Source organism: Calidris pugnax, unplaced genomic scaffold (genome assembly GCF_001431845.1).
Source record: "Calidris pugnax isolate Ruff unplaced genomic scaffold, ASM143184v1 scaffold188, whole genome shotgun sequence".
Lineage (NCBI taxonomy): Eukaryota > Metazoa > Chordata > Aves > Charadriiformes > Scolopacidae > Calidris > Calidris pugnax.
Genome location: NW_015091257.1, coordinates 16,491,784 through 16,515,560, shown reverse-complemented (window position 1 = coordinate 16,515,560; position 23,777 = coordinate 16,491,784). Strand labels below are relative to the sequence as shown.

The 23,777-nt window shown below is 44.5% G+C and overlaps 1 protein-coding gene across 1 annotated transcript; it reads right to left on the bottom strand.

Annotated features, from left to right (window-relative positions):
• Positions 1 to 1,297: 1,297 nt before the first annotated feature.
• On the bottom strand, positions 1,298 to 23,517 carry PTCHD1 (patched domain containing 1). Its single transcript, XM_014960189.1, has 3 exons — positions 23,512 to 23,517; positions 21,731 to 22,391; positions 1,298 to 3,010 (listed from the first exon to the last, which is right to left on the bottom strand). The coding sequence occupies exons 1-3, from the start codon at positions 23,515 to 23,517 to the stop codon at positions 1,356 to 1,358; spliced, it is 2,322 nt and encodes a 773-aa protein (XP_014815675.1). The 3' UTR covers positions 1,298 to 1,355.
• Positions 23,518 to 23,777: the final 260 nt, after the last annotated feature.

Sequence of the window (23,777 nt, the reverse complement as noted above, 5' to 3'; positions counted from 1 at the left end):
TAACTTTTTTTTTTTTTTTTCCCCTCAGATGTGATGTTTTCAATAGGCTCCTTAGATATGGGCTCTTTGGGGACGTTGTTAAGCTCACTGCTGCTAAACAGCAGTCCCAACCTTCGGTTTCTTCCACACAAGCCTCATACAAGTCTACTGTGTCTTGGAAGAGCCCATAGCTGCGAGGTCTATTGCTTTACAGGTACTCCAGGAAGATTGAGGGATTAAGTTATACATTACGTAAAACTACCCACTAATCCTCTTAGTGTGCATTACCAGTGAATGGCCTGAAATAGGCTCTCACTAAAAGAGCCCTAACATTCACTTTCTTGATGACAGTTTAGTATTTGAGGTTTGTGTCATGGATTTTGGTGCTGAAATATTCAGTACACCGTCTTCTGTCTGCTGCTAGATCCACTCGCACGTGTTAGTAGAGTGCTAACAAAATTACAGTTGGTAAAGCAGATTACGCGTTTAACTAGTAGCGAGACATATATAAAATAGAATTATATATTTTCTAGAGTGACAGAGTCACTGGGATTTTTTTTTTTCTTTTTTGTTTTTATAAGAAAAAGAAACAGCTATAAAACCATGATTAAAAATGTATCAAGGGATGATTTACATTTTAAAATAATGATATTTTTAGAAAAAAAAAGAAAGAAGTGATTTATAACATAAAAGTGTTTGGAAAGTGTTTGGTTGCTGTGTACTGCCTTCTTCCCCAGTACAGTTTGCTATCCGTTATACAGTCTTGCATAAATGTTTAGATTAGGGGAGAAAAGAAAAATTAAATGTGATGGCTAAGACCTATAAGAGCTGACTCACTGACTTGAGTTATTGCTGTGCAGAAAGTTTGTAAAGCCTTTACATCCAGCGAACATTTAGTGCTACTTCAGCCTTGACAGTTGACCTTTCGATCTGATTGGGTTTAGCCACAATAATTGCAGCATCTGCAGTACAGGCGGCGCAGATGGCTGCTGAGGAACCCAACTTCTCTCATTAGATCTTACCTCATGCGTCTAAAATTCAACCCCTCTTTGCATGTGTGAGCAAATTCTCCCGTAATAACTGTTATAGGAGCTGAGCAAGGTACAATCCCCCAGCTCTTTTTTAAAATTTATTTTAAATTTCTCCCATCATTTTGAATATTCCTGGATTTAGATTAGAGGGAGGAGGGAAAACATCCAAACCCCTTCCCCTCCCCACATATTTAGTCAGTATTCCTGGATTTAGATTAGAGGGAGGAGGGAAAACATCCAAACCCCTTCCTCTCCCCACATATTTAGTCAGTACTGGTTTCTTTTTCTTTTTTTTTTTTTTCCCCTTCAGTAAGACCTAGTGTAAAAAAGCAACAAACAAACAAGTTAGACTGTTGTAATTTGGTCAACCACTCGGGTGCTATCCATATCCACCATTTCAACACACTCTATTTCCTCACGGTTTTCAGGATTCTTCTTCTCTTTCCTCTTCTTCTTGGACGGTGGCAGGAAAGTCAGTATCACAGGTAAAATGGCAAAGCAGTGAAAGAAGGTGACTAATGCTATTAAAAACAAGCACCTGAACAGTGTACGGGTCAGATTTGAAGGCACAGCTGCGAGAGGAATCAGACCAACAATATAGCAGAGGTAGCTCTGCAAAATAGCTACCCCATGCACTTCCAGGGCATTTTTCACCCATTTAGTTCTTGTGAACTCTTTGCCCAGGACAAAGGTTGATAACAGTGGAGCACAGTTGTCAATTGTATAATTAATTCCGTAAATTAAGCACAACACAGAAATACAATCTAGTTCCACTTTCCACAAGGTCATAAAACCTATAACTCCAAACTCAACCGAGGCAACAGTTAGAGTGAGCCAGACATTGATCAGAGAGTCTGCCACCAGGAATGCAGAGAAGAAGAGCAGAAATAAAGCACTAATGCAGGAGTTTTGTAAGGGGGCTCCCACTGAAGAGGCATAACGATCCATGTACACAAACGATGGATTGAAAACGATGAATTTCACCTTGGAGGTGAGAGAGAGCTTCCTCAGGGTCTCCAGGAGGTCATAAAGTTCTTCCCTCTTGGTTTCCATTGTCTTGGCCACCAAGAACATCCTGGAGGCCACGACATCAACTTCGTTGTTGTATTTCTTGGAAAAGATGATATCCTCTGAAAAATGGGCAAACTGAGGGGCCTTCAGGAAGGAGTTCCTCAACATATCAGTGAAGTTTTTCTTGGGCAATCCGGTAGATATGTTGAGTTTCCTAAGGTAATTTAAGTAGCTTTCAAACCAAGATATCCTCACAAAGCCCTTGGTGTACTCCAGCACGTCCTCCTGGACACTGGTGTTCCAGTACTCGATCGACTCGTAGATGTAGAACCCAATCACCGGGCTGTAGTTACTGAAATACTTCTGCTGGGCAGTCGTATACTCAATGGTCCGAGTTGCGGTCGCTACGATGTTGCTCAGGTCTGACCCTTCACTGACCTGCAGGTAGCCCATTAAGGCAAAGGAAATATAAACAAGGTAAAAGAGAACTACAAAAGGCTTGACGTAAGTGTTTGTTATCCAGTCACAATAATAGCGTTTAAGGAACCACACCAAAAGATGACTCTCGTAAGTGTTCGTTTCCTCTGAATCTGCCGTGTCCTCGCTGAATTTGGCTGTCAGAAGAAACCTATACCATGCAGGCTTCTCTTGCAATACCTCTGGCTTTGGTACCTTTCTGCAGAAGATACTATGCTGGTAGTTGTTTTCTATGTAGCCAGTAAACACCAGGCTGGAACCATAAAAGGAGAGTACATAGAGGTAGTTGAAGAAAATTGCAATACAGGAATTGCAGCAGAAAATCCTGGCTGCTTCAATGTTAGTGAAGGGACTGGCACCTATTCCAAAAGTGACCAGGTACATGGCAGTGGTGAGAGAAAACGAGAGCATGGAGTCTGCAAATACGGCTGCAGTCCTCTCTTTAACGTGTTGGTCTTCTCTAGTTTTCCTCCAGGAGGACAACATTTCAAAAGTCCCATACAACCCATGACCTACAACAGAGAACAAAGCGAGTGTTTAAAGTACTCGAATCAACATCAGAAAAAATGTTACGTGGACATGCTAAAAGACCCAATGGAGGCACAGCTTGCCGTTATCAATGCTTGAAGTAAACGTCCTGCAGAAGAGAGAAATTATTACGGTGGTCTAAGCCACAGGAGCGCATTTGCTACCTGACTAGCAAACCTTATTGCCAGAGCTTGAGGAGAGTTCTGCATCGCTGGCGCAGGGTTGATGGGTTAAAGAAAAAGGATTTTTTTTTTTTTCTGGTTGCCTGTTTCGTTTCATTATTTCGGAGTGCCTGTGATGGAAGATTCTTTGAAATTAGTTTTTCCTGGTGATGGGATCTGACCTGTGGTGAAAACAAAGAAATACCACCTTGAAGTGCCTATGCTTGAAGCAGAGCATTGGTTGGCTGCTTTGTAGAACATCTGTAAAAAAACAAAACCTTCATATAAGCTGAACATTATCAAGTAAATCAGTCACTGATTTCTCCACTTCCTATACAAATTTTCCATTAGGAAAAAGAAATCCTAGAAACAGACAAACAAAAAAAGCACAGATAAATTTTAGAGTTGAGGAACAGTAGAACTGATATGGAACTACTTAAGGTATTGGTCTTCTTATTTAATATGTCTAAGGGCTTGTAAAACCAAATACAGTTCTGTTTTTCTCAGCAGTTCTTGCATTTTGTAATGTAGTTAATTAACTCTTAAAATGGATATAGCATTCATGAAAGGAGATAAAGTCCTGCGTTTGACCCCTAAGTGCAGGTAAATCGGGAAAAGTGCATGGTTTTATCTTAATCCCTGGTTGGTCATCTTCATCTTACAGTTTCTATTTTGTGATTGATAACCAAGGCGCATTTGGAGGACACAGACCCCCGCTCTTTCTCATAGTGGATCTGAGCTGGGAACTCAGCCATGGACCAACTATCAGACAAGAGAGGCTGAGATAAAAGTAGGTTGGTCTTTCACCCAGCGAGGAACATAAAAATATGGTCTTTGTATCACACCTAAAATGTAAGACTTTAATATTTTCTCATAATAATTTGTATCATGTTCATCTTTACTTCATCAATCCTTTCCATCTAATGCCACCCTCTTTGCTGCCTTTTGATTACTCGTCCTCCTTATTCTTTTGCTGGTTTTGCTGTCCCCCGTCTACCTCTCCGGTCTGCTCTTGCATTATCTCTATAAATTCCCAAAAGTCAGTCCACAGTGTTTTACTCTTACCCGTTCCCTGATAACATTAGATAAAACGATCAGTGCTGAATTAATTGCTGATGACACTGAAGTGCAATCACTGGATTTTTTAAGCTGATGCTCCAGTCAGACAGGTCAAGGTAATTCAGAGATCTTCGTTCGAATTTCAGGATGGCTGCAGAGTACCAAAATTGCTGTATTAGCTGTGTTCTCTCCACCTGTAGATGATTATTACTGTTGCCACAAGGGCTATGAACATTGGTCAAGAGACCCCCAAACAAAAGAGGTATTCTGAAGAACCAGAAAACCAGCAAATGTATTAGGGGGGTTGGAACTAGATGGTCTTTAAGGTCCCTTCCAACCCCCCCAAACCATTCTATGATCATGTTTATTCTTAAATGCCTTATGTAGGCTATATTTTTAATTAGCTTGACAAAATAACCCTTTTGTGGTCAGTATGTATTACTGTAGGGCCAGCAGTAGCTGATTCACCCCACCCTTTCTGCAAGGAATATCCTATCTGTATTTTAACAGATGCCAGAGCTGGTTACCCTGTTAATGCTGAACAGAATAGGTATGGGGTATTTTATAAAGAATTCAAAATACAGAGCTCAAAAGGAGAGACAATAGGACAGCTGGTGTATCTCCTTATCACTGTCATCTGGTATTTAGAGTCCGTGCTCTCATGTAGATCAGATACCTTACCTATGTTGTTATTTGGAGTGACGGCATGGACCATCAATGTCCAATTTGTAGCAATATTACGATCCTGGTTTTGGTATGGCATTTGGCAGTCGTCTTAATTTTCCCAAACAATGTTTTACAGCTGCTTTCAGAGGCCAGGTCAAGACTGTCAATTTGATAACTAGCACCGTGCCCCCTCTTAAAGCTAATGGGGAATACTGGAACTCCCCAGACGTAAAATCAAGCAAAAAGCACAATCAGTGACTGGCACCCCGTTGCTAATTATGTTTCAAATAGTTATGTTCTAGGCTCAGTAGGGAAAGCTATTAAGCTTGCTTTCAGTGTGTTCTTTGTAAAGACAGACTGACCTTTATTTAAATGTAACTGATCACTTGCCAAAGCAGGGAGTGAGAGGTTTAATCCATTTATGGCTCCCATAAGTCCTGCAGACAGGCTCGTCTGAGAATTCCACATAGCATCATATGCATTAGCTTCGAGTAAGCAAAACAGAATAAAATGAGGTCATTGAATATTACAAATTACTTCCATCGTGAGCTTTAGCTATAACATGTTTTTGTAAAAAAACATTTCAGAGTTAATAGGCTCTTGCCTAAAAATACTCAAATAGCCGCATTAATTTGGAAAGCCTTTGACTTTCCGATGAAAAAAAGAATTTCGAGCTAATTAAATATGACGCCGAGCATGACTTTTAAACAGGTATAAGATTTTGGATAATGTCTGATAACATGACTCCTGATACCACATATTTTTGTTAAGTAGGAAACATAAATCCACAATTTGCTCTTACATAATCATTGAGACTACCCAAATATGGAATCTGATTTAGAGAACTGCTCAAATAAATGCATGAAGAGGCGTTACTGCATGTGCTCCACAAAGCCAACAGAAAAACATTTAGATACTCTTCTATTTTAGGATAGGTTCCTTTTGTTGTTTGCTACACAATCTGCATGCTTGGAACTGGTATCTTCCTTCAATTGTACAATTTGTGATTCCTCTCTCCATTTGTACAAATAGCTACAAAATTCTCGTTTACCTTTAGGAATACAAGCCCAAATGACAAACTTGCACACCTTTTGCATCAGTGGCACTACTGACCTGATCTGGTATCCTCTGAGAAACAGATTAAGGCCAAACTCGTACACAAATTAGTCATGGAACTCCAAAGATTAGCCTTATTTAGCTAGAATGGGATTTACCTAACCTAATTTATTCCTCTAAACACTGACTGCAAGCACAACTTGGGGTGACAATCTCCAGTGTTGTCCAGCTCACTGATGCTCTAACCCATAGAGATTAGGGCAGATAGATAGATAGCTCCATGGAAGTGTTTTGTAAGAATTTCTTTCACTTTTCTGTCATTTCAGAGTTTCCATTTTTTGTATCCCTAACCAATTCGCACTGATTACCTCTCTTTCTCTTGCTGGTGCTATGTCTACCCTATATAATATTAACGAGACGAAGGCAATTTTTTCCTTGGAAATAAATTCTCTAATTGCTTTAACTGATTTTCTCTTTTTACTAGAAATTTACCCACAAATCTGTAATGATTTAGAGCAATTTGTTCATTATTCACAGTCATTCAATAAATAATAAATATGAACTCAAATAGCTAATGGGCTACTGGAGATCTTTTCCTGTTGACATTTGCTATTATGATTCACCGGTCGTGCCCTACAGTCAGGCTGTACAATCATGAGCTAAGAAGGAGTACACAGAAAGACAGGGTTGTTTTTTTTTTAAGGAAACAAGGTTCTGAATGGGCAAAGGAAAATCTTGGGGGAATAGGAGAAAGGTGTTGGGAAAATGCGGACCAAAATATTTTTTTCCTTATTCTCTTTTTCGACTACTTCGCATTGTAGGAGAGGCTCATACCACATGCCTTGGATGACTGAGGACAGAAATTCTGGCTTTTGTAGCCAAAGAAAATGATGAAAGCGGACACTGTTATTTCTGAGGAGCTTAAATTTCTTACAGGCTGAGGTGGGCTATCTTTAATTTTAGAAGCTAATTACAGTATCAGTCATAAAAAAAATAAATTATGCCTAGCTTAAATATAGCGCTTTTATGAGTGGCCTGAAAATGCCATAAAAAGTTTCATTTGCCTCCTTCAGGATCAATTCAAATGGATTAGATTAGATATCAGGAAGAAATTATTTCCTGTGAGGGTGGTGAGACACTGGCACAGGTTGCCCAGAGAAGCTGTGGATGCCCCATCCCTGGAGGTGTTCAAGGCCAGGCTGGATGGGGCTTGGAGCAACCTGCTCTAGTGGGAGGTGTCCCTGCCCATGGCAGGGGGGTTGGAACTCAATGGTCTTTAAGGTCCCTTCCAACCCAAACCATTCTATGATTCTAAGTCTTGCAATTACACATGCTCTGTAAAATCAGGCAGAGCACGCGCGAGAGAAAACAACCACTTGTAGGAAGTTGTGAAAACTAAAGCCAAATTTTCTGGTGCTTAAAATGATCAAATTATTTACCCCATTTTAAACACTACTTATGTGCAGGCACTGTAACTATTCTTTTTAGCACCACTTTACAATCTCAAAAAAGAAATGCACCCTTTCCCCTGATGATATGGGGTTGCTTAAGCAAGAGGCCTTTACAAATGGGCATCAGCAGCCTTGGCTTAAAGTTGGCTCTGCTCCTGCCTGGCAAAAGCAGAGAGGGGTGAAGGGATTTAAAGTAGTCCCAGAGCCTGCGAGCAGGAGAGCAGCAAAGTGAGCTCCCGGTCACCAGGGTCACAGCCCAGCTCTCCATTCACTTGGCTTAATTGTTTCCCTAAAACAAAGGCTCCTGCCTGCTTTTATTGTTTAAAGATTAAGGGATCTATTCAATTTTTACACTAAAATCCCATGAGGTTTTGATCTTAGTGTGATTAGACGAGGCTTGGGCATTCACATGGACTTCTTCAGTAAGAGAAAGCAAAGGGGATGACTGAGAACAAGGTCTTGGTTTCTCTTCTTGCAGTTTTTCCCATCTGTGAAAGCAGAGAATAACAGTACACTGTGGCTCTCATTTTTTGTTCTTACTGTTTTGAAGAGGGTGTGTGTGTGTGTGTGTGTGAGAGATACCCGAGTACCATCTCTCTGAATCAAGTCCCACGTACAGGTTGTGAAGTTCCAGCCTTCTGTGGGGAAGGTCGCATTTCAGGGGCAATTAATTTTATTCATCCCGGTTTAATCCCGTTTGTCCCACGGTGGCACACAAAATGTTAATAACGATTGGTCTCCACCTCGGTGAGGCTGGATGCTCCACCAGTTTGTATGTTGCCCTTTGATTCCCAGAATTAAGTCTAATAAAGCACCAAACTGCCTTTCTAAGGGGCCAGACTCCTCTAGTAGCAAAGCTGGCTTAAGGGGTGTTTCCCCCTTCTCAGGCACTGCCTCCCCTCCCAAGGTTTGCTGCTCCCTCACTGCTACTAATTCACCCACTTCTAGTCCAAACTGGACTACAGGAATGGTTGGGACTGGAAACATCAGCAATCTTTTTTTTTTTTTTTTTTTTTTTTTTTGAGGGTTACTTCTTAATCTGAAATCTTTTCCTGAAGGGGAAGCCTGCTCTGACGGAGTTACTGAGGTTAGGTCTGGATTTTGATTTAAAGTTTTTGCCTGCATCGTAATGGCTGCATCCTTGCAACGCTATCGGTTCAGCTGGACGAATGCTGTCTCACTGAGGTTGATTTAAGCCTGAAATCATCCCACCAAATAGGAGCACCTGTCTGCAGGAGGAATTTAGTGTGCTGGGAGAAAGCGTGTGAATTTACAGAGGGCTAGCTACGTTGTACCCACTGTCTTTGTGGAAAACTGTGAAGGGCAGCTTGATGCACGTTCAAAGCAGAGTGAAATATCATCCACAGAGACAAACACAGGGTGAATTAACATGAAATAGCCAGGATGCTATAAATTCATATCCCAGCTCGCTGCCAATGCAGGCAAGGTCTCAAGAACTGCACTTGCACAAAATTAGTACATGGGAGATCAGAATCATACCACAGGAATTGCCCTTTCCAAAACGATACCTGTAATAACATATGATATAATGAAGGTGCAATGAATTTTCCTAGCTGACAGTATTAAAAATAACAACGTACACCGCTCAACTCTGGGATTGCTTTCCACAGTAATGTCAACAAAGAGGCTGAGATAATTTCCCCCCTGCTGACTTATTTTTTCCAGCTAGATCAGTGAGCTCATCAGCTCCCATCTTCTGAAAAGCCAAGTGAAACTGCTAATCTGGACTCCCTTTGTCCCACGAGTTTCAATCAACCAGTTGTTGCCTAAATACGCGACCTGCCTCATGCAGCCTCCCCCAGCAGGCACAATTTGACCCTGGAACATACAGCGGGTTCAAAGTGCTCCTGAATATGCAGGCAGAGCAGGAGAACTTGCGTCCAGCTGAAGCAAACATCTGGCTTCATACTCTGTTCTCGCTGAAGTAATAGAATAACTGCAGCTGACCGAGATCCTCCAGCATGCAGGCAGAATGAACGCCAAGCTTGACGTACACCACGGTTCTCACCCAGTTTGGCACAATTTAGTGGCATGGGTTGAGCTGAACAGTTAAATCATCGTTAGTGTGCTGTTAGCTGTTAGTTAGCTAACAAACTGTGGGTTACTCCAACCGGTGTCCACCTTTGTGGTCCATAAATGGTGCTGCAATGCCACACTTCTGCTGCGTGAATGTCAGACCTCAAAGAAGGTGCGTATCCTTGGGCATCCCACCACCTACAGACTTGCCCATCCCATAACCTCCTCTAAGGTACTCAGCTGATCAACTGCGTTTCCAGGCAGCAGCATGCGTCCCGGGAGAGCTGTGGCAAGGGCTGCAGAGAGTTGAGTAGTCTTAAATGCCTCCTCATTTGCAAAGTGAGTGAAGTCCCAGCCACCCAAGCACAGCCTGACTTCATTTCATACCTCCGAGCACAGGTTCAAAGGGCGAGTAAGCAGAAAGGCTGCATGCAGGCATGGCAGCTGGATTGAGGAACACATGAAGAGTGATACAGGATGGGATGTACTGGTATAAGTGCAGGCTGTACATACTGCAACACCTTCTTTATCTCCTGTCACACAGACCCTACATATCCGTATTGTAACTGGACTACATGGATGAAAACACACCTCAAAAATATGGCAACAGTGCTGTTGGGTTCAGTATTTTCAATTATTGCTTTAAAGACTACTAAATGTTACACATATATCAATAAGGTGTACCATGCCTGCAGATGTTAACATCTGACTTGGGATCTTCCCAAAAGAGAAACATACTGAAATCAGATATGTCAGTCTGGTATGATACCTGGTTGGTCTGCTAGATCGATGTCTGGGATTCTTTTACATTGGAATATTAGCCATTCACCCTCAGTTGTCAGGCTGATTTCTCCAACCCTGCTTCCAACAGCACTGGTCATCCCAGTCGGAAAGCTCCAGGCATGCACATGCATTACTCAACTTACTACCGGGATCAAAACTACAAGCGTCTTGGCGCATTCACACTGCATAAATATCTGCCTCGGTCTCTGGAGAGAGAGTGGTGTTTTGTGCTGTATCTACTTGGCAACAAAACAAGAGAAACCAAAATGTTTAATAATACGCTCCCAGTATCTGCTGTGTTTCACAGCTGTGGGCGGTTGTGCCCACAGAAGCGCACCGAAGACGAGAGAAGTGTCCCCATAAAACACACCGTATTGGCTGGTGCAAACTTTCAACTGGTGCTTCATGCTATGAGACCACCCTGTTATTTTTAGTCCTAGATCCTGCAGAAAGACTCTCCGGGCCGTTAAGCCTGCGCTCAAATTGCTCGAGGCACCGGCGGGAAGAGAGGGTGCCTCTGGAAATACAGCACAAGGTTTATGCCTCATTTAGGTCTGGCGTAGCATCACCAAGCACAGCTTAGGAGAGGGCTAGGTTGCTCCTAAGAGTCTCGTGGATCTGCTGCACCAGGGTCATTTTGATCCCAGTCTGCTGGCAATGAATGTCTCCCATAATATCTTACTTTTTCTATGTTTCTAAACTTAACTTTTGGAAACGCAGCATAGGATTAGCTCTCCGTTCTCCTGTGAAATACTCTGTTTGGGTCAGGTGTAGCCCCTTCTGAGTTACACTAAAAATTATAAACTTGCACAAAGAATGCACTGACAAAAACAAATCACCCTCACGCTCTTGGTCTCACCCTAAATGGTGGGGACATGGTCAGCGATGCTTGGGGAACGTGACCCATCCCAATTACAAACCCCCTCAGCACTATCTTTTATCATGGCAAACAAGCAACAGTGAGCTAATATTTTAGAAAATGATACAAAACACAAGGTAATTTTAAGAGCATGATCTACATATTACTAGTGAAATTAAAGTCATTCTACATATAAATCCCCAGTTCTGAGGAAATACATGCACATAGACAAGACACACATAGGCATTCCTGTCATTTTTCTACCTATGTAAGAGGAAAAGAAACAAAGAGAAGGAGAATTATTTTAAATAAGTAGAATTCAACAATGCCTCAGTATTCATAGCCCTACTCTTCACCACAATCCCTAATCAGCAATGGCAGTAACATGGTTTGCCACTTTTTATTTTTGGAGTATGTGTATTTTAAAGCTATTCATTATAAAAAAGCCATCTTCTCACTTAATACTGCATTCTCTTTTTTTTTTTTTTTTAAACCACAGCGAATCCAATTCATATAAATGGCCTCTCGATTCTATGATTCTATGGGAAATTCAGCAAGTAGATGGTTAATCTTGAATAGTGCCATTGATTTCAACACAGTAAAAATTACTGGTTTAGGCTTTGGGAAAATGTTGGTTTTTTGCTTGGATCATCCTTTTTTAGTATTGAACCAATGTAATATTTGAGGTTTTGTTGTTACAGTGATAGCAAGAATGTCAGATAAGCACATTTTAAAAACAGAAATACATTTGAGAGAAAACTCGAGTGGCTCTTTTATTTTGAAAAAGACAGATAAGCAAAGCAAGTTATGGTTCAAAATCTACTTTTACATATAAAGTGAATATATAATTCCACTTAAGAACTGGTAAAGGCTTGTTTTGGCATTTAAATAGCAGGCTGTCAACTCTGTTTAAACGTGTGACTTGCTTTCCTCTGTTTTCGTGAAAGACCTGGCAAAAGTTAAAAGTCATATTTCGTTCAGCGCAGCAGAAGGAGCCGAACGCTAGCGAGAGCTGGTTTTAACTGCTGGAATATTTATGCCTCCACGGCGTGCTCATCTCCCCGCTACCCAGACCTTGTGGAGATCCACACTGAAAGCATCTGAGCCAAACCTGGGCTGTAGGTGGAAGCCCGCGGTTCTGGGGCCGACAGCAGGGGAGCATCTAACTCCTGCTGGCCTTCAGAGGGTCGTCACCCTGCCTGGGAGTCCTCCGCTCCTCCCAGTAACACCTCTTCTTCTCCATCTTTAACTTTGGAAACACCAGAAAATCCCCCAGGAAGCAGGGTGCCCTGCCTAAGCTGTTATTCGAAGAGACAGTGAGAAAGACTTAGTTTGGTGGCACCAAGGATGACAAGAGGAGAAAGGCAGAGGGCTGTGGCTGCCTGCCACTGTGGCTGGCACAGGACACGGACCCCAGGAGAAGCCACGACCACCCTCAGCACCAGGGGAGCCACACAGGGTGGGAGAGTCCGATGCCAGGATAGTAAAGGAATGGCAGAAGATAGATTTCCCCCACGATGCGTGTACCTCAAGCCTCACTAGACGTAGAGTCATGCATTAAGTGCTACTGCGCTCGTCCAGCACACGACATGCTTAGATTCATACCAGCAGACAAAATCGCACACTGATCTTCCCCACAAAGTGAGTGTTTGACGGATTTTATGCAAAAAAAAAGACTTAAAAGTAGATGAAAGCTACCTGCAATCACCCGTGCAAGGTCAGTGTTTAGCATGTTACAGAACAGCCAAGTGACACACAGTACACGACAGCTCCTGAGGACAGAATAAGACACAGTGACTACATCTGGGGCAAAATCGTGTTTTAAATCTCTTTTAAATTTCTAAGTCCACAAGCCAAAATACCAACTGCTTCTAGGAGTGTTTTCCTAGTGGAATATGGGCCAGTGGAATATGGATTAGTTCACCACACTTCAAGTTCCCCTTCTCTGCTGAGAAAGCTGCAACCAAAACATCTCAAGCATACTCGTAAACTCTCCCGCTTAAGCGATGTTTGTCATTACTCTTACTCATTATCTATAGATCAACCATATGTGAAACATAATGTTCAAAAAGTTGCGAAACTTCAGTTAAAGCACATATGACCTAGCATTTTTACTGACAAAAAAAATAAAAACTATTGCAAGTTTGGAACTCAGCTTGGGCTTTCCACCAAGCATCCAGACTTAACTTTCTCCAGTTAAACTTAATTCATCTCTGCCAGTGGCCTCTGCCAGAACGCAGAGCTCTCATGACCTGAAAATGGCAGGCTCCCTCCCTGCCACATGTGCTTCTCAGCTATTGCCTATTTGGGGAATATCAGTATTTGAAGCCCAAAACATGCACCATCTCTCTCCCAGAAAGACCTAAAATGAAAAGTCCTATCAGTTCCTGCTGACCTTCCCCAGGTTTTCATTGACCATTTCAAGTCCAGTATGTAAAGTATACCACAAATGTATAAATAAATATATTTCCTACATAAATACTTAGAGATAGTAAAAGGTTTCTTTTCTCTAATCTGTGAAGTTCCAATATATTTTCACATATGTGGAAGTTTGTCTTGAGGGACTTCACTACTGGAAGGGAATCAGGATGTCAGAGCCAAACTTTTGACTGGGACTTCTCTGACAAGCCCCTCCATTAAACTGTAGCACGCTCTGACTTCTTGGTAGTTAAAAGAATGCAGACAGTAGAAGTATAACATCTTTCTGCTACTCTTTGCATAAATGAATGCTGATTACATGCACTGCATCACCGGTAACACATTTTATGAAATAAGTGTATACTGTAGCACTACCAGTCAAGAGGCAACGCCTGATTTTACTCTACGGTTTTACAGCACTTGTTTTCAATATTAAACTGTTCACTGGACTGACTTCTTACAGATACAGCTCCTCTTTTCCAAAAAAGCATTATATTTACTGAGTCATCAACACTCTTCTGAAGCCAAGAAACGTGTATGCATGCAAGGATTCCACTGGGGTTTGTGGTGGTGAGGGGGGAACACGAAAGCACGTTGGCCGTGTCACCATCACATGTGGCCAAGCTCTACTTGCTGCTTTTGCACTGCACGGGAAGGGTTGGTGCAAGTGTCTAAAATACTCTGCCACCATTTCTATTCTAAGCCTATTTCCTTCTCATACATAAGTGGCTTCCTGGTGTTTGGGCTCGTCAAGGGGCTTAGGGCACAAATCCTTCAGGAGAACTGGAGAGAGGGGGACCAGCAGGTGGAGGAGGTCGTTAATCATCTCACCTTTGGGTGGAAAACACAGACTTGGTGAGAGGACTCATTGGTACATTGAGAGAGCAGGGGGTGGCCTGAGGGCCTATTTCTGCTGTCCCCTGTGAGGAATAGCAATGCTGGGTAATGCCTGAGGGATTGTAGAAGATACATGGCTGCTTAGAGAGCTCAGGAGGAGACAGAGGGACTGAGGGGAGAAAAAGGAGAAGAAAAATCAGTGACAAGGAAAATGACATGCCTGGGATTCTGCTCAGGGTAGATAAACCCAGATAATTCTATTTATTTCTTAGAAGGGTAACGAAAGGAACAAAACACAAAATATTTTAGGAGCATAACTGAGCTGCGCGGGGTTGAACTGGGAAAGCTGAGCAGATGGAGTGACAAAAAACCAAGTGTACTTCCAGGGCACTCTTACAGTCATTTGGCAGTGTAAAAAAGCAAAGGATGAATGGTGGAAACCACTAAGAAGTCTGAAGCAGCTGAGATACAACTGCAGGGTATGGTGGGGACCTGCTTGGGAGCCAAGGTAATTATTCAAGAATACAGGGAAAAGGGTAGGAGCAATAGACCCAGCTGTGGCCAAGGAGAGGGCAGGACGGGAGAGAAGAGAAATTAAAAAAAAAACAACAACAAACTGGCAAAGGGGACATGCTAGCAGGAGTGGGGAAAACAGGAGAAAAGATGAAGGACGCACAGGGAGACCAAAAGATACTGAGGGCTGTGAAGGCATCAGCAAGGAGATGCCATGGCCTGGAGCGGGGAGATGAGTGAGACCTGCTGGAGGAGACTGTCGGAGATTGCAAACGAGATGGATGAGATGGGAGAAAGGGGCAGCAAGCTGAGGTAGCCAGCTGAGGGAGGACATGCTTCTTCCCGGCAGAGAGTGACAGCAGAAGGGCAGCTGGACAGAGAGAGCTTGGGGAATGAAAACAGGAGAGACTCGCTAAGCTTCACATTTTTATTAACTGACAACAGGAAAATTGGTGGAAAAGTACTATACAAAGTCAAACATTAGTGTGTGCCTGTTACCTTTGTGTGTGGACTGAAGGGCACCGGGGAGACCTGTGCGAGGGCTGGTTCTCTCTGAAACTCTGTGTAACCAATGTTGACACTTCAGTTTTATTGAATATAGCAAACACTTGGGTGCTTGATAGGGAGGATAATGAATGCTTTTAGGGTGTACAAATTCAGCATATGTTGCACTTCCCTACCAGCATGTTCTGCCAGAAAAATGAAGAAGGAGCTGAGCTGGGCACCTTCCTGCCACTGAGGTGCAGCTCCAGAGAGCCACATGTGCTGTGCCCGTGCTGGCCCAACCACCCTCGGCCTCTCAGGGTTTCCATGCTGCTTGTTAGCTGACCTGCTTGGTTTAGCTACCTCTTGCCTTTATGGTACCTAACCTTCAGCAATCCTCTCACTTGCCCTCCTGTGCTTTTCACAGGAAATACATCAAACGTACTGACCTCCCCTCTTCTTCTGCGTGTTCCTTCCGACCTTCATTCCTCAGTGTCTCTAACCTCAGAGCCCAGCTTTGCTGCTCCTAATTTTGCATCCGTTAAGCCCCGTTACAGATACCTCACCTTACTCCTCCACCAGCACGGCTGTCCCCCAGGCCATGCGGAAGGTGTGCATCCAAAAAAATCTGTGTTCCTGAGAAGTGATTTTCACTGCTCTGCATCTGTGAGGTGCTCCTATGAGCCCTGGTGCCTCCAGGCACCTCCCAAAGCATTCTGCATCTCTCCTGCTCCTGTGCCCCTTTCTGCCAGACACAGCCCTGTCCTTCTCTCTCACGAGGAGCCTGCCTGGGTCCTACCTGACACTTCCACCTGCTCCTTCCCAGTCATCCCTCCCTGGACCTGCTCTGTTGAGTGTTTTCTCCTTCCCTCTCCTCAGAAGGGGTGTACCACCAGAGCGGGACACGACGGGAGGATGGAGGTGAGGGGGTCAGAAGAGGTGTGTCTCCATTTGTCCCTGTTTTGCCGAGTTTCACACAAGGCTGGCTATCCTTGCTGCTGACTGGTTTTCCCCTGCCAGCCCCGGAGGCTAAATATAAGCCCACGGAGCCATCCCTGCCTGTATCTGGCAGCGCCTGGCATTCCACCGCCATTCCGCAGAGCCGGGGCTCTTCACGAACTTGGCAGCTGAAGAGAGCCGCCCTCTCCCCGGAGGAGCTGGAGGAGTTTCCAGAGGAATAGGAAACAGATTGCTAGTTTTCTCTCTCCAGCGCAAAGGGCAATACTGCAATTTTCTTCTGAGTCCCCAAGTTAAATGCTGCGCTCCGCCTCGGGGAGGCAAAAAAACATCACGCCAGGAGCTCGTTCAGCCAGTGCCGCTTGTTGTCCTACGGTTTGTTTGGTAACACTATCAGGGTGTTTTGTTTGGTTTTTGTTTTTTTTTTTTTTTTTTTGAGGAAACTGGTATTTTTAAAGCATTGGCAGTTATTAAACAGCTCTTAATGCGTAAAGGAAACTTACGATGAATATGGTAGCATCTGTGCCAGACCAAACATCTGGAGTTTTTAACGGAGTGGGCAATAGGAAACAAGAATTCGAATTCTGCTTTTCAGCTGACACTATAAATCAGCTATTTTAAATTCAATCAAATGGAAGAATTTGTTTTTTGGTTCTCAGGGTCAAAACCGAATAACCTTAGTTCAGCAAAGCATTCCGCATGAACTAGGCATGTGAGTAATCTTGTCCTTAAGTTACACTTTTACACACTGAAAAATGCAGATGATAGTTTAAAAAAATCACAGAAGCATATGCTAATTCAAAATATGCCCAGACGAATGGTGGGAGCCTGCCAGATTTCACAGGTTTTAAGCTTCACTTTCACGTTAAAAGTACCTGTATACATCCAGAGCTGAAGAAGAAAAGTTCCCAGCTTGATTTGACAAGATATCCCCAGAGAAGAGAGCGGCTGCAGCCAGCCTGCCCTCCTCCGCCAGCTCGTCCCCAGCACAGCCCCTCTGCGGGGGCACGGGCCAGCTCCAGGCACTGCCTCTCACAGCTGGACCCCTCACAGCTGGACCTCCGGTGACCAAAGGGGACCCTCTACTGTCTTGGTACCTGCTGGAGAAGGAGGTCTCTGGCAACACCTCTCCTGGCTTCAATTTCCGCCCTTCAGTTTGCAGCCAGCGAGGGCTGAAAAGAAACCTGCTCCAACATAAAAATCATCACGGTAGTGACATTCTCAGGCTATTATGTGCAATGACTGTATCGATGACTGAGTTATTCTGACTCAAGGAGTTACCTTTTGTGAGCTAGGTTACCTGCCTTAATTAAAGAGTAAAATCAATTAGAATAAACTACCATGAAGGTGATTAAACCCGAAGAACAAAGTGTTTAAACCAGTATTTAACAGGTGGGGTAGGCAAAAGATGTTCCTGTCTACACTTCACACAGTCTGAGCTTCAGAGTGCAACTGGGTGAGCCATGGTAGTTTAATAATGTAAAACTGTCCCATTGCTGCCAAAGCTAAGGATTCAACACCTACAGAGGCTGGTACCCATCACTATAGCTTGTTAGTTCCTGGAAATGGCTGATGTTGAAGGAATGTTACAGAAAACATAATGAGATCAAGTATTAAAAAACACATTGAACAAAGCATTTTGCAGACACATTGCCTGAATTATTAGAACGGGCTTGTGACTGGATAAACTATTTAAACTACTAGAAAGCAATTCTTGAAAATATGAAAAAACAGAGAACTGCAAAACATTGCTGACCAACTTCAGTTAATGCATCTCGGAAGGGCAGTGATGATCTCCAGATTCACTTAATGAAGAGGAGCAGGCTATAATTCAGCAAGGACAAGGGTAACCTTCTATGTGTTGGTTGGAATAACTCCCTGTGCAAACAGGGTAGAAAGTGACATGAAGGACCTGTGAGTTACCATGTGCCACCAACCAAATGCCAAACATTTCATACTGCTGTGAAAAAAATGAATGTCATATGGGGATGTATGAACAGGAGTGCCATATGCAAGATGTGTGAAATCATCCTCCTACTCTACTTGCTGCTGAAAGCCTCAGCCTGAATCCTGCGCCCGGATTTAGGCACAGCACTCCACGGAAGATGTGGAGCCGCCAAAAGCAAGAAGGTTGCTGGAAGTCTGGTAAACATAGTCTGAGGAAACCTGGGATTAAAGGGAAGAGGGCCAGGCGAGTGAGAGTGGTCCCACATACGCCAAGAAAAAGAAAAGAAATTGTTTGCCAGATGCAGAGGACAAATAAGGAGGACAGCTGAGTTGCAGAAGGGGAATTTGGGTTAGACATGATGCAAATGCTGCATCGGTAGTGCGGGGTAAGCAGCCCAAGGAGGAGACAAAGTGCAGGACAAGAAGTATCTGTTTGGAAAGACGTAATCCCTCCATTGGCAGAGGGCAGATGATGTCTGGAGACTGTCCCCTCCTCGCCCCCAGCTCTGCCATGCTGATGAAAAGCTAAAAATCCTCAGCTGCTACAAAACGTGGAAACTTCATTAATGATTTATACTAGTAAAGGGTCCTTGCCTGAAATGCGTCCAGTGTAATCATTTTTTCTATCTAATTTTTGCTTTTAGCCATGAGATTATGAGTAATAGCTACGAGGCTACGCTGTTAGCCAGAAATCCTTTAGCTTTCTAAAGGTCACTTAATCTATGATTTAATCTGATGGTCACCGAAATTAAGTGGAAGCAGTTCAGCGGGCTATAATGGAGGGTGGTTTGTGTCTCTAGCCTTCAGTTACCTTGAGCTAAACCATCCTTTATAAGCAAAACAACTTACAGACATGGAATACATTCTGAAACGCACGCTGAATCCTTCTGTTGCACTGCAGGAAAAAAAAAAAAAGGAAACCCTGCTTTTCTAGGTAGCTGCTGCTTTAAAACAGTTCTTATGACAAACTCTGGAATGTCTTTAGTGCCTTCTGTTCACCTGTTGATACCCCTGTCCCTCCGAGATTTTATGCAGCTGGGGAAGCAGGGAAGATTCACACGAATTTGGTTGCTCTGTCATGATGACTTGTTCACAGTGAGAGCTGAGCTGCGTGTTTGAAACTTACTCCTTTTAAGAATGGAGTACTTCAACTAAGCAAGACCAAAAAAAAAACCCAGGGAAAAAAAAAAAAGGAAAAGGAGAATTAGCTATACAGCTTGGCAGTTAAAGAAGGACTAAAATAGAAGTGTGAAACATTTCATCGTTATCTGTAAGTATTCAAGAATTTCAAGTCTCAGCATAGTCACTATTAGTGAATTGAAGATCTGAAATGTTGTCCCAGAGAGCAGATGCTTTGATCCCTAAACAGAGCTAATATTTCATATTTTTGAGTAGTTTTCCCCAGGTACTCATATTTCACATGGTTGGACTTTAGACTGCTTTTCTGCTATGGTTACTCTCTTGCAACACATCCTGGAAATCCTCCCCTCTGTAATATTACATATAATACAAACTACTTAGTTGGAGGAACTCAATTTTATAATACATGCACAGGCACAGAACTCCACAAAAGAAACCCCACACAAGACTCAGGTGAGAAAGCTAACCTTCTTTTGACTCTGGCTTTCTCGTGCTGCATTTCCTCTAGATTATGATACGGTTTAATTTTCATGGGTGTCATCTGAAAACGAGAGCCGATTTGTAATGTAGCCACGTCCTCTTTATCACTGAATATATTCCGTACGTTAACTGGTAGTGCGACGCACTGAAGCATAGTCTTTAATTAAAGTGCAACAATACCACAGCTACAGTACAGGCATGGCATAGGAACCGGGTGCTGGATATAAAAATAGCTGTGCTGAAACGTGTCATATCACTACACGATGTGACTGAGTCAGTGGAGACACTCTCACACTTGAAACCTGAAGTATGACTGAGCCCCGATTTTCAGCTGGGGACGCTGTGATCAAACCAATGCATGCATTCTTCTCCACAAATGAATGATGGCGTGAACGAGGATGTATTAAACACCTACAGCGCAACAACGCTTTTCACACTGGTTTACGAACCAAACACAAACAAAGAGGCTATGAACTCTCCAGAGCTCTTGTTTTATCTCCCATCTAGTCCTCCTGCCCGTTTGGATACAACGCGTGGCATCCCCACAAATGCCCTGCTGCCAACAGGGGAGGGCACTGATTTTGGGTCAGGAGCGAGGCAACCGCCCTTCTCTCCTCCTCTTTCCTACCCTCGAGGAAAACAAGCCGAAATGAAACCACCCTGCACCCACGGCGAGTGAAAATGGGGGAGATTAAGAAGCCTCTGCTGGCACCAGAGCCAGGGAGTGGCTGGTGCCGCTTCCTCCGTAGCCCTCTGCCAAGGGATGCTAACTGGATGGGGGAGACAAAGCTCTCCACCCCCAGGGCTGCAAAACCCTCCCTACACTCTCTCAGCCAGGAGAAGCACAACCCAGAACCGATGACCGTCCTTGTCCCATGGACAGGTGCCTGCCAAGCCAGGACAGCTCTCTAAAGTGCCCAACGCACCCTTTGGATTTGTCATAGAATCATAGAATCAATCACAGAATTACCCAGGCCAGAAGGGACCTCCAAAGGTCATCTAGTCCGACCCCCCACAGTCAGCAGGGACACCCCCAACTAGACCAGGTTGCCCAGGGCCTCGTCGAGCCTCTCCTTGAATATCTCCAGGGAAGGGGCCTCAACCACCTCCCTGGGCAACCTGTTCCAGTGCTCCACTACCCCCACAGTAAAGAACCCTCTCCTAATCTCCAGTCTAAATCTGTTCCCCTCCAGCTTGAAGCCATTTCCCCTCGTCCTGTCACTGCAGGCCTTTCTAAACAGGCTCTCCCCAGCCTTCCTGTAGGCCCCCTTCAGGTACTGGAAGGCTGCTATTAGGTCTCCCCGGAGCCGCCTCTTCTCCAGGCTGAACAACCCCAGCTCCCTCAGCCTGTCCTCGTAGCAGAGGTGCTCCATCCCCCTGATCATCCTTGTGGCCCTCCTCTGGACCCTCTCCATCAGGTCCATGTCCTTCTTATATTGAGGGCTCCAGACCTGCACACAATACTCCTCAGCATGGCTGAGGCTGTCGTTGAGGCACGGGGACCTCTGCGAAGGTTCCCCTCCAACATGGGCCACCAAAACCAGCACTAAGCACCCACAGAAAAGCAGCCATGGGGCTCCCCCACAGCATTCAGGCATCCTCCTCCCTGGCTCCGGCGTGGGCACTGCATCCGACAGCAGGGCACTGTGCCCCCCCCCGGAGCCCCAGGCACAATTCTAACGTCCTGGCGCAGGGCAAACAGTTTAGGAAAAGAGGCCATGTGGATTTTGGGCACGGGGCAGCGTTGCAGGGAGGAGGGACCGGCAGCCATGCAGTGATGCTTCTCCGCTCGCTGGGAAACGCGTCAGGGAGGCACAAACACACAAAGGAGAGAGGAGAGAGGAGATAGATAGTTACCTAACATGACGAAGGGGATTCCCAGGAAGGTGGAATTGTATTTCCCACCAGTGAGATTGATGATCCCAGCTGCAGTCAGGGTGGCAAGGGTCACGGTCAGCAATCCCAGCAGGCCAAGCCAGGGTTTGCTGCGGACACAATCCTGCATGGAGCAGCAGAGAATGGCCAAGGTGACCACAAGGACCAAGCTTGTGATCAAGTAGCGTTCTGACACCCTGCTCGTCTTCTGGAAATCCTCCTTCAGCGAAGAAGAAGTGAAAGGATACATTTTGACTTTCCTGTTGGATTTCTGGAAAAGTTCAACCGTGTCACAAAAAATGGATTCCCACTTCTCTGCCACCATGTCATTCAAGGAGTTGATTGCCTGCAAGTAGTAGGTGAGCTGAATGGCTTCTGCAGACTTCACCCGGTCTTTGCTGTGCACAGTAACCCCACCAAGCTGATGCCCGTTATACACTTCCCTGCCATCCTTTAAGTGAGTAATCGGATAAGTGATTGCAAAATTAGTTCGATTAGAAGAACGAGCAGCCTTTAATTCCTCCAGCACATGCACTATGTCGTCCACTATGCATGTCTTGTCATTGTTCAGGATACATATATGGGCAAACGTGTAATTGAAACCAGGTCTTTGAACTTGGATCCTGGTCACAGCAGAGTGCAACTACAAGGGAAAGAGAAATCACACACGTTATTCATCAGTTCATCTCGCACAGCAGCAGCCAGAGCAACGGGGGCTCCTCACCTCCGTCCCTTTCCGATTTGATCTAAGCAACAACAACAAAAGTTCTGGTGACTGCTGCATTAATAGCACACTCATTGCAATAAAAAAAAAAAAAAAGGAAACATGCATTAAAATAGCAGTATTATTCCCTTACGTCCTTTGCTGATAACCCAGATGTGCTGTGACCTGCATCCATGCCATGTGCATCTGCTGCTTGGCCTCTCTAAATAAGCAAACTCCAAATGCCTGGACCTCCACTTTCAAGTGATCTGGGTGAACATAAAAGGGAGAGCTACAGCCTGACTGTGTCCGGGGACATGCGCCTGCTTGGGATTGCAAAATTCCTCTCTCAACAGATAAATTTCAGGTACAGAAGGTGTAAGTGCAAGGCGGCCAGAGGTGCCAGCCGCCCGGGATGCATCGGCAGCCTGGCAGCTGGTGGGGGACTTGTCACTGGCTCCCAGTAAAGGACAGGCCACAGCTGCATGTCCCGACTGCAGAGATTGTTGGGACAGCGGGAATAAGACAGCTGTCATTAACTAATTTGCCCTCTTTTCCCCTCCCTCGTTCCCCCATCAAACCCTCAGCAAGCCTGACAGCAGGAAGCAATGGCAGAGACTGACACATTTTCTCTGAGAGGTTCTGTTAATCAGGGACGGCTCCCTAATCTCAGGGCCTGCAGGTTATTACTGCTTATTGTTTGGTTTAGCAGCTCTTAGTACAGCTTCCTTAGTAAGTTGGTTTGCAGCCTTCTGAAATTCGCCCTGCCTGAGCTCTGACTCAAAGTGCACTCAGTTATTTTTGAGCCTCAGAAGGGCAGAAAAATTACCCCCTCCTTCTTAAAAAGACATTGAAAACTTGCAACCTTCTCTGAATCTATTTTAGTCATCACAAAAGAGGTAAGAAATTTAAAAGATGGTAAGGGAATAGCCTTAACAGGCTGGGGTGGCAATTATTATTTAAAAGTAGAATATGAAGATTGCTAACGTTGGGGGCTTTAGGAAAGTGCAAGCTGGTTTTTTTGCACATTTTACTTGCAAAATACACAGCCCTGGCTCACCACCATCGCCATTTAACTCCTTCTGTGCCTCTGTCGTTGTGCAGAGAGTACCACAACCTTCTGTAAGGGTGCTGGTGGGGCCGAGGATATGTTACCCACCACCAGAAGTCTGAGCAGACTTTCCCTGCGGCTGCGATGTCCTTTCTTCACCCTGGGCAGCCACCAAGTTCAGGAAGGGGCTCCCTCTGCTTTTTTCTAGCTGGCATGGGGGGTACCCGACATCCCAAATGCTGGGGGGGGGGGGGGGGGGTGGGGTGGGGGGGCCT

Excerpts from the sequence above, each read along its gene's own strand:
- PTCHD1 (XM_014960189.1), bottom strand. Across the intron at positions 3,011-21,730 it reads AATCCCCTTCGTCATGTTAG|GTCATGGGTTGTATGGGACT; the intron begins GTAACTATCTAT and ends TCTCTGTTGTAG.